A 16,521-nucleotide genomic window follows, 5' to 3' on the forward strand; every position below is an offset into this window, starting at 1 on the left:
TCCCTGGAGTGCTTTCAGATTCCTCATATGATAATCTCTGCCCTTACAACATTTAATTATAACAAGGGCCACTGGAAGTATACGATTGTGCGGCTGTGGCATCTTTTGCATAGTTATGGATTTGCCACATTTCTCACATAATCCATCATCTGCTGCATAATACGAAAATTTTAACAAAAAAATTGTTTCTATTTCAAATGGTTCAAAAGTTAATGAAAATGCAGCAACGTGTTGCGGAGCAGTAGAAGGGCCTTTGGAAAGGTTGACTGGTCACCTTTTTGTTGGTAATTGCTATATTTGGGTGTTAAACTCATACTTATGAGGTGCAACCTATGTACAGTCACTGTCAACACATGCAACAAGCATTGGCAAAGCCAATAAGTCTTGCCTATGCAAGAGCTATTGGCTTTGCCAATCAGTTTTAGCCTTTTTGTTAATCAGCATGTCTGCTGTTCAGCATGACTAAATGTTAGTGGCATAGAGGAGAGTGACGTGGGGTGTTGTAGTGTGCGATAGAGAAGAATGGAGTAAAGCATTGAAGAGTGGAGTGGCAGAGAAAGTTGTGTATTGAATAGCATTGTGTGTACTCACGTACAGTGGCAAACACTGGAGTGGCATAGAGGGGACTGGTGCAGAATGCATTGGTGTAGAGTGTTGCAGAGAATAATGGTGTAGAGGGCAGTGGCATTCAATTCAGAGGCAAACAATGCATCACCGTAGAATACAGTGGCATAGATTTGAGTGGTGCATAGTAGACTGCAGTGGTGCAAAGTCGAGTGACGCAGAGTAGAGTGGTGCAGAGTAGAGAGACAAAGGGCCGTATTTATACTCTGGTTGCGCCGAATTTGCGTCGTTTTTTTCGACGCAAATTCGACGCTAAACTAACGCCAACTAACGCCATATTTATACTATGGCGTTAGACGCTTCGGGCGCCAAAGTGCCCGGAGTGAGCGTCATTTTTTAGCGTGAACCCCTTCCTTGCGTTAATGATATGCAAGGGAGGCGTTCCCGTCTTAAAAAATGACTCCCAGGCCTTTACGTGGAATTTATACTCCCGGGCAAAAGAGACGCCCGGGAGTGGGCGTGGCCAAAAACGGCGCATTTGCGCCGCTTTTTAACGCCTGGGTCAGGGATGGCGTTAAGGGACAAGTGGGCTCAAAATGAGCCCAGAGTGCCTTCCCCTGCCCCCAGGGACCCCCCCTGCCACCCTTGCCCACCCCAGGAGGACACCCAAGGACGGAGGGACCCATCCCATGGACATTAAGGTAAGTTCAGGTAAGTATTTTTTTTTTTTTTTTTTGTGGCATAGGGGTCCTGATTTGTGCCCCCCTACATGCCACTATGCCCAATGACCATGCCCAGGGGACATAAGTCCCCTGGGCATGGCCATTGGGCAAGGGGGCATGACTCCTATCTTTACAATGATAGGAGTCATGTTGATGGGGGATGGGCGTCGTAAAAAAATGGCGCAAGTCTGGTTACGACGATTTTTTCGACGCTACCTGACTTGCCCCATTTTAAGACGCCCTAACGTCATTTTTTCCCAACGCCGGCGCTGCCTGGTCTACGTGGTTTTTTTCCACGCAAACCAGGCAGCGCCGGTCTGCTTGCGCCGGCTAACGCCATTCCATAAATACGGCGCCCGCATGGCGCTTCAGAATGGCGTTAGACGGCGCTAAATTTTTTGACGCTAAACTGCGTTAGCGCAGTTTAGCGTCAAAAAGTATAAATATGGGCCAAAGAGTAGAGTGGCATAGAGTAGAGTGGCGCAGAATGCAGTGGCGTAGAGTACAGCGGCATAGAGTGGTACAGAGTGACGTAGACTTGAGTGATGCAGAGGGCAGTGGCGCAGACTAGAGTCAAGTGGCATAGAGTGCAGTGAAGTAGAGTCGAGTGACATAGAGTGCAGTGGCGTAGAGTGGAGTAGTGCAGAGTAGAGTGGTGTGGAGTTCAGTGGCAGAGAGTGCAGTGCTGCAGAGTAGAGCACCAGAGTGTAGAGTGGAGTAATGCGGCATAATGAGCAGTGGTGTAGAGCACAATGATGCACAGTATAGTGCGAGGGTGGACTGCAGTGATGCAGAGCAGAGTGTGGTGGCAAAGGGTATAGTGACATACAGTGCAATTTGTAGAGTACACTGGCATAGAGTACAGTGGTTAAGAGTAAAGTGGTGTTTAGTGCAGTGGCATAGAGTGGAGTGGTGTGCAGTAGAGTGGCACAGAGTGCACTGGCACAGAGTAGATTGTTTTCTAGTAGAGTGAAGTGGCATAGAGTGAAGTGGTGCAAGGTGGGGTGCAGTTCCGTAGATTGGCATAGAGTGTAATGGCATGGAGTGAAGTGGTGTAGAATGCAGTGGCAAAGAGTGCAGCATAGATTAGAGTGGCGTTCAGTGGTTTGGTGTAGAGTGCAGAGGCACAGAGTTGAATATTACAGAGTAGAATGCATTGGCATATAGTGAATTGCCATAGAGTGCAGTGGCATATAGTGTAGTGTTGCAGAGTGGTGTAAAGTGCAGTAGCTTAGAGTGAAGTTGTATAGAGTAGATTGGTGTGGCCCAGACTGGAGTGATGTAGTGTGCAGTGGCAAAGAGTGCAGTGGCTTAGGGTAGAGTGGCAAAGAGATATTTGGCATTGAGTAGAGTGATAGAGGGTAGAGTTGAGAGACACAGAGAGAAGTGGGGTAGAGTGCGGTGGCATAGAGTGGAGTGGTGCAGAGTGCAGTACCATGGAGTGGTGTAAAGTGGAGCGGTGCAGAGTAAAGTGCAGTGGTGTGGAGTGGTGCAGAGTAGAGTGGAGTGGTGTAGAGTGGAGTATTCATGGTGTGGTAGCACACTGCCATTACAGACAACACATTTTAACTTGAAATCCCCATTGGATTTCCACAGACATACAGCTTTACTAATAAAACTATACAGTGCCCAGAATAAAATGTGGGGAGTTTGCATTATCTAGTTTGATTATTTTTTTTAATCATGTTAAAGTATTTGTTTCCAACACACTTTAGAAAAAACAAAAAATGTGTTTCATGTGTGAGTTCATAATTCTTATATATTCTTAAATACTTACACGGTACATTTAAATGTCGTCATGTGCTAGAGAAAAATTATTTCCTACCCCTAGTATCCAGCAAGATTGTCACATAAATCCTCTCACTTTGAGGTCAGAGACAAAAACGTAAACAAGTGCTCTTATAAGACAATGCCTGACAGTTGCCCTCAGTCTTTGAATGCACAGTAAATGTGACAAGATAAGAACAAGATGTAAAGGTCTGTTAACAGAGAGTGAGTTCATGGAAGTGTACAGAAAACATGCTTTAGGCCAGTAGTTTCCAACACTTGGACTACTGTGGACCTCCACTTTATCAATACTGGAACCCAGAGATCCCCACTGAATCATTATTGGAATCTAGGGACCCCCCCACAGAGTCATTATTGAATGCTGGGGTCCTAATCTGTTAAAATTATTACATTTTCTAAGCAGTAGCGGACCCCCTGAGGAGGCTTTGCGGAGGCCCAGGGATCCCTGGCCCACAGGTTGGGAATCACTGCTATAGGCAATGAGAGGGATGAACTGAATCTGGAGAGCCTAGAGCAAATAAATCCAGAAAAGGGAAAGCTAGAAAGTGTGAGTTACAAACCACCAAGCCAATGGTAATCAATGAGTGGAATGCATTCCTAGGTCAACTTCCTGAAATTGCTCTGGATGTCTTTAGCACACCAGACAGCTGTGCTGTCTGGGAGGCTGCGACCTAAAAATTACAAAATAACGAAGTAATATACTCACAAAATGTGCTACATAATTTATCTTTTCTTGACAAAAATGTAGTCAACTCTGCCACATAATTTGGTCCTCTCCTGCCACATAATTCCAGTGCCCAGAACTAAAAGAAACTTCATTAAGTCATGTTCCACTGGCAAGGAAAAGAATCAATGTATATCTGTATGCATTAAGTGGTACTCGTATAGTGTGAACCTACTTGGAGAACAGCATGCAGAGTCCAGGATATAATTCAAGATTGTTTAAAGTGGGGCAGATTGTATATAGGATCCTAATATGTAGGGTGGTAGTGTTCTTTGAAGAGAATTGTTTTCAATTATTTTCTGAATTGCAGAAGCAAAGAGATACAAAGAGAGTGTTGTGTATTATCTGTATATGCTTAACTCTGAGGCTCTGACTAAATATACGCTCTAATAGTGGGGCCATAAACATGCTGAAAAGAATGAGAGATAGTGGAAAAATATACTTTGAGTATTCCCACTATACCTATGGGCCTACACGTACCAACACACAGAGTACTCTTTGTTAAAAACCAATGATCGTTTGGTGTTAATAACATATAAGAGATTCTCCAACTAACCTTCTCTTCGGAAATACATCTTGGCAGAATATGTCTTGTTGCTGCTCTTGGGCACGGTGAAAGTGATAGCTGAATACTTTTCCTTCTTGATTTTCAATTTAGTGTTTCCATCTGGGCAAAGACCAGGGATGCTAAACTGCCCCAGTCTGTCCGACTCCGCCATGTGCTGAAGTTGCTGGGTCTGGAGATAGACAATGGCTCCCTCTGCTAGCGCCCCATCCGGAAGGTAGACTGTCCCGTTTAGCTGGTAATCTTCACATAGGCAGGAATCACAGGCTGCATTCAACTGGCCCATTGTGCAGGTCAAGTTGCAGGCTGAAAGAGACAGTCAGCTGTAATCAGAAGGATTCTGCAAAGAGAGCTCATAAAACATCATGCAACACAATGTGGGTCACTTTCATGGAAGCTAAAGGGAAAAGAAGAGAAGAAACGAGGAAAAAGAAAAGAAACCAAAAACAAAACAAAGGACCCTTGTGGGGTTTTCAGAGCTGAAGCGTCCATTGGCTGTATGCTGTGATCCTTTTAATTGGAGCTATTTGAGAGGATGGTTTTGGTATCAGCTCACTATGAAAAGGCTGACATCTAGAAGTTAAATCATCAGCTCTTATACGATTCCTAATCCTCTCGTCCCCACTTGACCAAGATGTGTCACCCTTGGTGCATCTACCCTGGCTTCTCTTGCCTTCTTTCCTGCAAGAACTTGAAGCATTTGGAAGAAAGGTTTTAAGGGATTAGTTTGATCCTCAATACTTTGTTTTGAAATAACATTTTATTGGTTTTCAATGTTTCATTCAACTATATAAAGCCGCAAAAACAAACGTATTTTTGGGTGAGCACAAACACGTCATACAGGCAGCACAGTTCCAAGAGCACATTGGTCCTGAAAGGTCAAAGATTTCCCAAATCTTTTTTGGTTGTTGTCACATTTCTTCTAATTTTAATTCAGTTTGTAACGCTGTATTCACTTTCCACACACTTTCTTCGCTTCATCTGACAAACCCGTACTTCAAATATTGTTCTTGGGCCTCCACACCACAGTCCATATTTGAATACTGTGTCTAGAATTTCAGTACTTCAGAAGTGTCTAACACTTTTCCCAGATCCATATGTGCCAATACGAGCCCTAGGTTTCAAAGAAGTATTCTGGTAAGGTTTGTCACGGATACCTCCTTCCCCCAGTATTGCTCTTCTACCTTCTTTGGGTAGCAATAACTCAGTCATCGCCTGGAGAGCGCCATATACTGATCATAAAAGTTATCATGCTTAGGGCATAACCAAGTAGTGCGGTATAGAGAACCCTAGATGTTACATCTCCTCAGACACTACCGCCTCATCATTGCCCCTGGTTACAGTCATAACGACTGAGGTCGCTTTGTCCCAAGCAACCCTCTTACACGTCAGTTCAGTTTCAACCTTAGTCCTAGTACTATTTCGAACTCCCCCATAATCACTCTCCTTCCCACTGACACATCCTTCTTGTTTCTGTCTGAGGCCAACAAAAAGAGTTGACAAGATTTTTTTTTTTTAAGTTCACTTTGTATTGGATTTATTCAACTGAGCAATGCTGGCGGCGTACATGTCTATGCGGAGTCTTTTGTGGTCTCCGATCATGTGCTGGGCTTGAAGTATAGCTGTAGGCAGTGGGCTTCGTGCAGTTTGAGAGCCACGTTCACGTCAGAATCCCAGATCCTGCCCACCACTCAAATTAAGTGTGCAACTGTGCATTGAGATTGAAGCAAACAGCTAGGGGGGAGTCTAGTTATAGCTAACTAGCCCTCGCGAGACTGTTTTATTCTTAAAAGAATTCACCGTCCAAAACATGCCAAGAGAGGTAGCTCATATGCTGCTGACTACCTTGCTGGTAACACTTCCTTCATTCGTTTGATGTAATCCCTGGTGACATGGAGCATAGAAAGAACTCTCAGAAGGGAGGAGTTGTTTTTGATAACAAGATCAGAGTTGGAATCTGTGATTAAGGAGGTGGTGAATACAGCAATAATGCAACCTTCTGAAAAGAGACAATGTATGGATGTATGGATAGTAGTCCAAAAGTAAAATACTTCCAACTGAAGCAGTTATTGGAGGTTACAGCACATATAAGAAGGTGAAAACCCCCAGCTACATAGGGAGGATTATGATGGACAGGAAGGCCGAAAGGGGTTTTAAAAGAGATATTCACAATACATTATGCCGTGAGAGCCGACATATATCCTGCATTTGCCTCAAAGGTAATGTTAAGACTTTCAAGAGTTATGTAATTGTTTATAGGAGAGGAAAGTTCCCACTGAAGTTCTGGATAAGTTGGAACTTTTAACTAACTCAGGTTCTGTGTGACACCACTGTTGGGTCTTTATGAGCAGCCAAAATGTCAGCTGAAGCATCAGTAGCTGGAAGCAGGATATTATGGTTGAAGCTCTGGAAGGTGGATGTTTCAAACTGGGTCCCTAGTTGGCAGCGGTATGCACCCTGTCCAAGTAGGGACCATAATCCTAGTCAGGGTCAGGCAAAATGCACAACCTAAATGAACCTGTGCTCACCCTCTGGTAGCTTTGCACAGAGCAGGCAGGCTTAACTTAGAAGGCAATGTGTAAGTATTTGTGCAATCCCCCTTCAGTAGTCACAATGAGAACACCACAAAACGACTCCAGACAGTATTGAGAAAATAGACACTCTTTATCTATTATTAGGATGAGACCAAAGCGACAAACAACCAATTAAGAAATCTCGCTTTACAATGTTAAAAAAAAACAGTGTGTGTAATTTGTTATAGGACAAAAGATGGTGGGGTGCACTCTGCGATGTGAGTGTGCTTTGTTAAGGTATAATACGGGCATAACCAGGATGCGCTCTTCACCGAGAGTGACCGGATGTTCTGTCCCCAGGTAAAACTTCTCCCCCATCACAGTAATAAGGAGGCTGATGGGATGTGGGGCCAGAGACAACAGGGGGAATCATCTCCGCAGGCATTGGTTTTCAGAGTTAAGGAGGGAGTCCGGTGGCCAGTCGAACTGAAGCAGTTCTGTGATTCTTGACAAGAAAGTAGCGGGCTGCAGGGAAGCCACTCTGCGATCCTGGAGAAGGGGGGTGGGCTTCAGGGAAGCTGCTCTGGGTTGTTGATAACAGTGGGCAGCAGGTTGCAAAAAAGCCACTCTGGGTTGTTGCTAAAAGCAGGCAGCAGGTTGCAAAGAAGATACTCAGGGGTCTTTGATGTCCTAGAGACCCTTAAAAGAATGAGAGGCAGGTCAGCAAGCCCTTGGGGTCACTGTAGGGTTAGCTGTTGAGTCTTGGGCTGCGAGGCAGAGATTAGCAGGGCAGCACAATGAGACAAAGCAGCAGTTCCTGGCAACAGTCAGTCCTAGCAAGGTGGCAATCCTTTCACACAGCAGGTTTCTTCAATTCAGAAGTGTAATGCCTTTGAGTGGGTCAGAGACCCAGTACTTATACTATCAAGTGCGATTAATGCGGGGGATGGCTTCAAACGTTTTCTGCGAAGTGCACAGGTCTCTCTTTAAGCCCAGCCCCAGCTCCGGAATATCAGTGGGAGGTAACCAGCTCCTCGGTGTGGGCTCAGGCCACTACCCATTGAACAGTAATTGTGAGCCCTTCCCAACCTCCACCCCAGGAAGACCCATCTGCATGCAGATGAGTGCAGATGCAGTTGAGTATTGTTTTGTGAGTGACTGAAGGGAATGCACAAGTGCAGCTGTCACCTAGCCCATGCCAGTCATGTATTGGAGACAGACTGTGGGCACACAGGACAGTGAGTGCAGGGGAATGTCCACTTTCTAAAAGTGGCAAGGTATTTTAAGGAATTCCCAATGCTGGCCTATGAGAGGAGAAGGCCTCAGTAATTGAAAACGACTTTGGGAGATTTTCATTACCAGGACACAAAAAACTAAAATGTACATGTCCTGCCTTTTACATACATGGCACCCTGCCCTATGGGCTACCTAGGGCCTACCTTGGGGTGACTTCTATGCAAGAAAAGGGCAGTTTAAGGCTTGGCAAGAGGTTTTGAATGCCAAGTTGAGGTGGTAGTGAGACTGCACACACTGACTGTGCAGTGGCAGGCCTGAGACATGTTTACAGGGCTACTTAAGTGGGTGGCATAGTCAGTTCTGCAGGCCCACTAGTAGCATTTAATTTACAGGCCCTGGGTTTATGGTATACCACTTTGCAAGGAACTTACATGTAAATTAAATATGCCAGTGATAGATACACCAGTGTTACCATGTTTGGGGGAGAAGCACTGGTTAGCAGTGGTACAGTGCTCAGAGTCCTAAAGCCAACAAAAGGTTACAGCAGCAGAACAGGAGGTAAAGGCAAAATATCTGGGGTAAGACCATCCTGAGGATGCCAAGTCTAACAGTGGAGCAATCACAAAGATCACTAATTCACCTTTTCCTGTTAAAGGGTGATAAAATGTGTGATGCTCAGCTTTAAGAAATGGTGAAGAAGTCAGCTGAAGAGAGGAAAATGCTTTATCTCTTCTGAATCCCTACATCAACAAAATCTTTTTTTGCAGAGAAAGCCTTTTCAAATACTACAAGACAAGGAATTTCCCTTACAAAGTCAGGGCTGTCTTCTTCTCCAAATGCCAACCATAGTGTGATAACTGGCAAACAAAAAAATTCTGAGTATTCAGGGGTGATCGTTGGAGGCAGTTTATCAAAGTATTATGCAGAATGAAACACATGATAACATATCAATGGATTCTGGACATCATACGAAACTGGTATTCCATAGAGATTTCAGGTCGCCCTCAAGAACATCACTTCTGCTCCAGTCTGGTTCCCTGAGTTCCAAGCAAAAGACAAGCAATATTTTTGGAAGTGCAAACTCTCTTGCAGAAGGGTGACATAGTCCTGCTAATGTATTGGTAGAGAATGTGTGGTCTGCATTCAATAATATATTTGGTTCCAAAATCCAGGGGGATAGTAGAGGCAAGTTCTGGACCTAAAATGTGTCAACAAACTTATATGTTACACTGCCTTCAGGATGTTGGTACTTAAGATGGTAATTCTAATATGTTAAAAGGGGGACTTACTTGAGACCTTGGATTTTCATGAGACACATCCATTTGATGATAACAGTGAACAGCCAACAATACTGTATCTTAGATTTGCGATACAGGAGTTGCTATTTCACTTCTAAGTGCTCCCTTCCAAACTGGTATCATCACAAAGCGTGTTTATGAAGGTACAGGCACCAGTTGTTGCGTCTCTGAAAGTATAGGGCATACAATTATTTTCATACCTTGATGATTGTCCACTATGATGGAAGTATATCCCTGACTAGAACATGGGGTTCACCATTAAGTACCAGATGTCCAATCTTCTACTGGAGCAGAAGAAAACAAAAAATGGGGCACCCAAAGACACTCAGAAGGCAGATGTCCTGCCATAAAACAAGATTCAATCTGTGCAGAATGAAGTGTTACAAAATACTATCCTTACAAATGGTGACAGCGAGGCATTGGTTACAGATCCATGGCCTAATGTCGACAGCAACATCAGTGGTTCCTTAGGCAACTCACTATTGGTTGCCGGTGAAACAGGAGAACAAGACACTAATCACGGTATTGGAGGAAATAAGCCCCACCTTTACTTGTGGCTAGACAGATGTAACCTAAAAAAAGGGAATCTTTTTCAAATATCCAAACCCTCTGGTAGTAACCCAAAATGTAAGCTCATGGAGGTGGAGAGCAACTCTAGAAGGGTTGCAAGAGAATGGGGAGTGGTCTGTAGCAGAGCTATCATACTCCTCAGGTTGGAGGGAGTTGACGGCTGTATGGCATGCTCTCCAGACATTTGTTCCTCGTCTAGAAATGTCTAGTGTATTGATGAGAATGACAACCATGTAGCAAAGTCCTATTTGAACAGGTAAGTGGGTGCAAGGAACATGGCCCTGGCAATAATTGCCACAGACATCGCTTCATGGGCAGAAAGTCACATGTTAATTCTCAGGGTAACATATTTCCTGGGTGTGGACAACATTCAAGCGGACAGCCTAATTTGCACTCTACCAAAATAATTTCCATTTTATTTAAGCCCTCGTTAATTTCAGATAATAGTGGAAACGCTTGTAATACCATGGCTTGATTTATTTGGATCCGTGAACAATGCTATTATGGAGCACTTTTATGTAGAAACCTGACACCGGAATATTGTGGCGGTGGATGCGATGCCGATCCCATGGCTTTCAGGGGCGCTGTTTGCATCGCTCCCAGTGCCTCTCCCTATGAAAGTCTCACAAACGTTTCGGAGCGAGTTGGTGCTGGTAATCTGACTGCCTCATATTGGCCTCGTCCATGGTTTCCACTGATCAGTTGACAGAAGGACATTGTCTTCAACTCCCTTTAAATCCTTTGCCCCTTCAGTTTCTAACCTTGACCTGACACAACTGAGATATCTGCGCCTAACAGCATGGAAATGGGAAGGCTAGCCCTCCAGCAGCAGTGGCGGCCGGCAGCTTTAGGAGAGAGGGGTTGGGCTGGAAGCACACACACACTCATTCTTTCACACACACGCACATCCATTAACAACACTCATAACATTCAAACATGCACGCACGCACCGAACATTCATTATAAAAGATCACACACACACTCATTCTTTCACACACACACGCACATCCATTAACAACACTCATAACATTCAAACATGCACGCACGCACCGAACATTCATTTTAAAAGATCACACACACACTCATTCTTTCACACACACACGCACATCCATTAACAACACTCATAACATTCAAACATGCACGCACGCACCGAACATTCATTTTAAAGGATCACACACACACTCATTCTTTCACACACACACGCACATCCATTAACAACACTCATAACATTCAAACATGCACGCACGCACCGAACATTCATTATAAAAGATCACACACACACTCATTCTTTCACACACACACGCACATCCATTAACAACACTCATAACATTCAAACATGCACGCACGCACCGAACATTCATTATAAAAGATCACACACACACTCATTCTTTCACACACACACGCACATCCATTAACAACACTCATAACATTCAAACATGCACGCACGCACCGAACATTCATTTTAAAAGATCACACACACACTCATTCTTTCACACACACACGCACATCCATTAACAACACTCATAACATTCAAACATGCACGCACGCACCGAACATTCATTTTAAAGGATCACACACACACTCATTCTTTCACACACACACGCACATCCATTAACAACACTCATAACATTCAAACATGCACGCACGCACCGAACATTCATTTTAAAGGATCACACACACACACACACACTTACCTTCAGCCTCAGAGGTCCCAGGAGAGTTGGGACTGCTGCCTTCCCTTATTGCAGTCTCAGCCTCGTCACAGAGTGGGATGAGGTCAGTGAGACTGCTGACCCCTCCCCACTTTGTGACGAAGTGTCACTGATTGACACTCGCCCTGGGCGCTTCAGGGCTTAAACCTGAAGCGCCCAGGTCGAAGTCAATGGGTGACGCTTCACCTAGTCACTGAGGGAAAGGACCTTGAGGCACCTTTGCTGAGCCGAGGAGGTTACACCCATAGGAGCTGTGACCTCCTCAGCCCAGCTAAGTTCAGCTCAGGCAGCCAGGAGTCTGCGCAAATCGCGCATGTCTCACTCCTGGCTGTCTGAGCTGAAAATGAAGAGTGTCTATAAGGCTGGCCTTTGTTCAGCCTGACAGACACTCTTCATGCGGGGCAAAAGGTGGGGGGGGGCGTGGCCCCTCCGCCCTAAAGGACGGGCCGCGCCTGTCCAGCAGATAGATTGCTCTCAGGAAGTTGGTACTGCCATTTATGCTTGTTAAAAGCCTTCAATGCTTATGCCTTATTCAAAAAATTGTAGAAATTCTGAGATGTGGTGCCAAGATTTTGGGTTTTGAAGTGGTCATACAACCAGTTCCAGATAATGGGTTTTTGATGCATGCTTTCTCATTGGGTAATCCCTCTCTACTTTGTTGCCCCAGTGGGTGAAAATTAGAGGCTTCAGAGTGGCATATAGGAATATCACTAGTCATTCTGCTAGTTATCAAATTTTTGAAGAGCTTCAGATTAAAACAGCCAGTAGTTAATACTCCAACTGCTATCTAGGATTTATCTGTTGGGCTTAAGGATGTACCGGAGAAACGGTTTGATTACTTAGATACAACAGAAATTTCATGGCTTTCAGCAAAAGTGCTTTAGCTGCAATGTTGGCTAAATGTTTAGGCAAACTGGGTTCCTTGGTGATCAATTATCCCTATCAAAATTGCTTCTGGTTAAGATCTTGAGATCTATTCCTAGGATTAAACCTAAGGTCCAAAATCATTTTCTTTGTTCACAGGACTTTGTGCTACTAGTACTTGAGAAAGATCAGCAACTATTATTCCTCCATCATTAACAATTAAAATAGCATTAGTGATCTGTTTCCAAAGAACAAAATGCTTTTTGTTCCCCTGATACTCTTCTTGTACTGCAGTCCTACGAATAAGAGGAAGAAAGTCACAATAGCAACCCTGAGTAGATGGGTCAAGCAGGCTATCTCACAGACTTATGTCTTAGCTGGGCTTGTAGTTTCAGAGAATTTGCAGGGTCCCTCTACCAAGTTAGTCTCCACTTCCTTGGCCAAATGTAGCTGGGGTTTCCCTGCAGGAGATATGTAGAGCCACCACTTCTCCCATGCCTAACACGTTTGTGTCACGCAGATGACTTGTTCCATTTTTCTACATGTGAGCTGCAATGAAGTAAGTGTATGCAGGTAAAAAAAAACAAGTGGGTAAATAAATGACTAGAAAATGTTATTGATGCCTTGGAGGCTTTTTTATGTCATCAATCATTGAAGAGCACTGATGGGAAGGTAATGAACCTTTTACTTACCAGCAACCTTCCTTACTCCGAATCAAGTGCTGCTCGTCCCAGTCCGTATCCTCACCCTCCCTCCTGTATAAGGCACCGCAGATTTTTTGCTTGTGAAAGCAGGATCTCTCATTGCTTGTGAAAGCAGCATGTGTCAGTGGGAGGGAGCAGTCCTATTGGAAAGTTCGAAATGGTAGGAGGATTATGGTTGAAAATGAACTGATGTGCCAGGGGCTGTCTGGGTCAGATCCACCTGTATAGTTCAGACTGTTAAGAGGAGTACTTGATTCAGAGCAATTAATATTACCAGTAAGTAATAGATAGGTTCAATAGTTTCAGTTCCAAAGCTAAGTCTGCTTTCAGTTCTTATTTTTTGTATGGCTCAAATTTGCCTATACACCTCTTACTGCCAGTGCTTAATTTGCAATTAAAAACGTGCAGGTGCCCAAGCTGCTCCAATTAAATTTTTGAGCACAGAATACTGAGGCAGGGTAATCCTAAAGTCATCTTGAGCGTCTTAAATCGATTTACAGCCACTTGCTGCCCCTACAGCTCACTCTTGCAGCTTTCTGCTTTCTCTCTTTGTGACACTTTTTCATGTCTCTTCTTTTTCCGTCTTTCCCATATGTGTCTTTTGCTCGCAGTAAATGCTTGAGGCAGAAAAATAAGTGCCAGCCCTAAAAAATAAGTGCTGGTACCACCGGCTCAAATTAAGCACTGTTTATTGGAGGGGAGACCTCTTGTGAGGAATTTCATCACAAGCAGAAGCAAAGTCTATTCTATTAAGAAGCATTCTCTTCTGACAACCGCTAGATGGCAGGAGTGTGCAGTGTATGCATTTTATACGCGACTCTAAGCAGCCAAACTACTCACATTCACGTACATTGATATGGGCACTTTATATTAAAGCTATAGTCGTTTGCTCAGCTTGAAGGAAAAAAACTCTGTTTTAGATTCTTCAAATGAAGATTAAATGATAATGAGTTAGAAATTAAAGGACTACATTAACCATAAAGCACTAGGAAGAATGACATGCAGCAGGGCATCGCAAAACGGTAAATGCTTTTTGCCTGTGAGCAGCCAAAACACCGTGTGGTCTCACCTGGACCTGGCGGGGCCACAGTACCTGCTTGACAGGAGACTCCCTCGCAGAGACGCCCTTCCACGCTTGGCCCGGTGCAGTGGGCCGCAAGCGGACTTGTTGCCATGCAGGTCCTGGTGCGGGTTTGGACCCCGGCTTCTCCACATCTTACAGGACACCCGCTCCACGAGGACCACGGAGACCAGGCCTCTTCAGTGTCTGCAGGCACTGCACCTGAAATACAGTAACATGAGCGCAGGGATCTCAGATACAAGGGAATGGGAATGTGAAGGGACCGCCTACAAGATTACATTATAATGGAACATTCCAATATGTGCTGTGGCTGCTGTCCCACTGCATCGGTCACTGCGTTTTACGTTGCTACGAATCTGCAGTATTATTCCAGTACACGCGGACTGTGCAGTGGTGTAACAAAGTCCCCCGCAGCCCCCGTGGGGGAGGCCCCGAACTCAAGGGGCCTCCCTCAGCACGGTACTAGCCTCAGAGCTCCTGCGTAAGTCCGGAGGGGTGGCCCGCGATGTACTGTGCAAGGGGGGGGGGGGGGGGGGGGGCACTCAAGTTTCGTTACGTCATTAGAGCTGTGATTTCAGTGCAAGCGCAATAGAAATGCAGGGACTCTGAAGTGTACGATAACAGCGCATTTTGAGTACAACTACTGCCAAACTGGAGTGCTAGTCAGAAACATCTGATGTGTGGTTGCAGCAGGTGTAATAGAAGTGCAGTCAAACTGTGCACTTCCGGTGTGATTCTCATGTTCCAGCTGCACGACTTCAGAGTGTCTGCAGTGAGACTATTATATTACGTGCATTTGCTACAATTTATGTGCACCAGAATTTTAGTGCATCAGAAGTGGTACATTAGTACACACCCCGTGGTATTAGAGGACAGAAACTGACATCTAATTAGGAGGGCCACTAGAACTGTTCAATCCCACATCCGAGGCTTTCTTCGCATAATTATGGATTAGCCGCATTTGCCACATAATCCATCACCTGCAGCATAATTTGCAAATGTTAACAAAAAAATGTCTCCAGCTCAAATATTACAAGGTATTAAACGTGGTTAAGTGGGTTGACACCCTCGCGTTCCCAGGAGCCAGCTGGGCACTCACCTTTAGGACACAGGAAGCGAACAGCGTAGTTGGAGCAGTTCTTGCCAGTCACCTGCTCCTTGTTGATGCACCAGAACCCCCGGGCCAGGCTGGCGTGCACCACTTCCCCCGTCTTCTCTGCCGGGATCCAGTCAGTGGTTCTGGCTTCGACCCTAATCGGTGCCTTGCACACTTTGTCCCGGTAGTAAAACCGAATCGCGTCCAGGCGTTCGTAGTCTCCGTTGCCACCAGGGTGGTCGACGTTGAACCAGTTTGTCCACTCCCAGGGCTCTAAGAAACAAAATGGAGAGGGCAGCAAACATGACCACGTATTACATCAACGAGGCAATTTCAGAGCTCCACGAGGCAACGGAAAGTTCTCAAGTTTCAGTCCTTCGTCTCTGTTTTATGTTTAGTTACTCACTGTACTTACTCCCTTACAAAGGGAACAACTTTACACAATCAAAAGATTTATATTGTATCAGTTTCAAAATAAAGTGAAATAGATTTGCATGGAAACTCTCAGCAGTATATTCGGAAGCTTGTATGAAAACTGAGTTAGTGCCAAATAAGAGTTCAGTCTTAGAAATTCCTGTCGTACCAAACTATTTAAGGACATATCGCATGATGATTTTTTGACATTGTTTTACTTAAATCATAAAACTAAGGAATAGATAGATGTATAGACTGGCAAACAATATTGCACTGTGATTGGCCTCCAACTCTGGATTCTTAAGAGTGGGGCACAAGTCCTAAAATGGGGACTAACCAAGTTAGGCGATATGCAAGTGACATCATGGCGCAAGACCACAGTGCGTGACATCATTGCGCGTGACATTACATGTGGCATCACAGGAAGTGGCATCATAACCCATGACCTCACAGGACCTGACATCACAAGAAGTGACATCAGATCTTACGACCTCACACATATGTTTAGTAGGTCCATCATGAGTACATTTGAGCGCATTACGTTGGGGTTGTGCCAAAAAAGTGACACAAGCCGAATGCAAAGTTTGGGCCTCAACATTTACATTTTTTTTTTTAATTCTTCCAGAACGAAATTGGCAACAAGGGGAAACATGACAGTAAATCTGTTCTG

At 44.7% G+C, this 16,521-nt stretch overlaps 1 protein-coding gene across 1 annotated transcript in view; it reads right to left on the reverse strand.

Annotated features, from left to right (window-relative positions):
* Positions 1-16,521, reverse strand: part of CILP (cartilage intermediate layer protein) — a 167,036-nt gene that overhangs the window by 67,893 nt on the left and 82,622 nt on the right. The window contains exons 4-6 of the mRNA XM_069222834.1: positions 15,441-15,710; positions 14,354-14,542; positions 4,355-4,669 (exon numbers count right to left, since the gene is read on the reverse strand). Of these exons, the coding sequence (XP_069078935.1) occupies positions 4,355-4,669; positions 14,354-14,542; positions 15,441-15,710 (774 nt within the window). The remainder of the gene's footprint in view (positions 1-4,354; positions 4,670-14,353; positions 14,543-15,440; positions 15,711-16,521) is intronic.

This window comes from Pleurodeles waltl, chromosome 3_1 (assembly GCF_031143425.1).
Source record: "Pleurodeles waltl isolate 20211129_DDA chromosome 3_1, aPleWal1.hap1.20221129, whole genome shotgun sequence".
Taxonomy (NCBI): Eukaryota; Metazoa; Chordata; class Amphibia; order Caudata; family Salamandridae; genus Pleurodeles; species Pleurodeles waltl.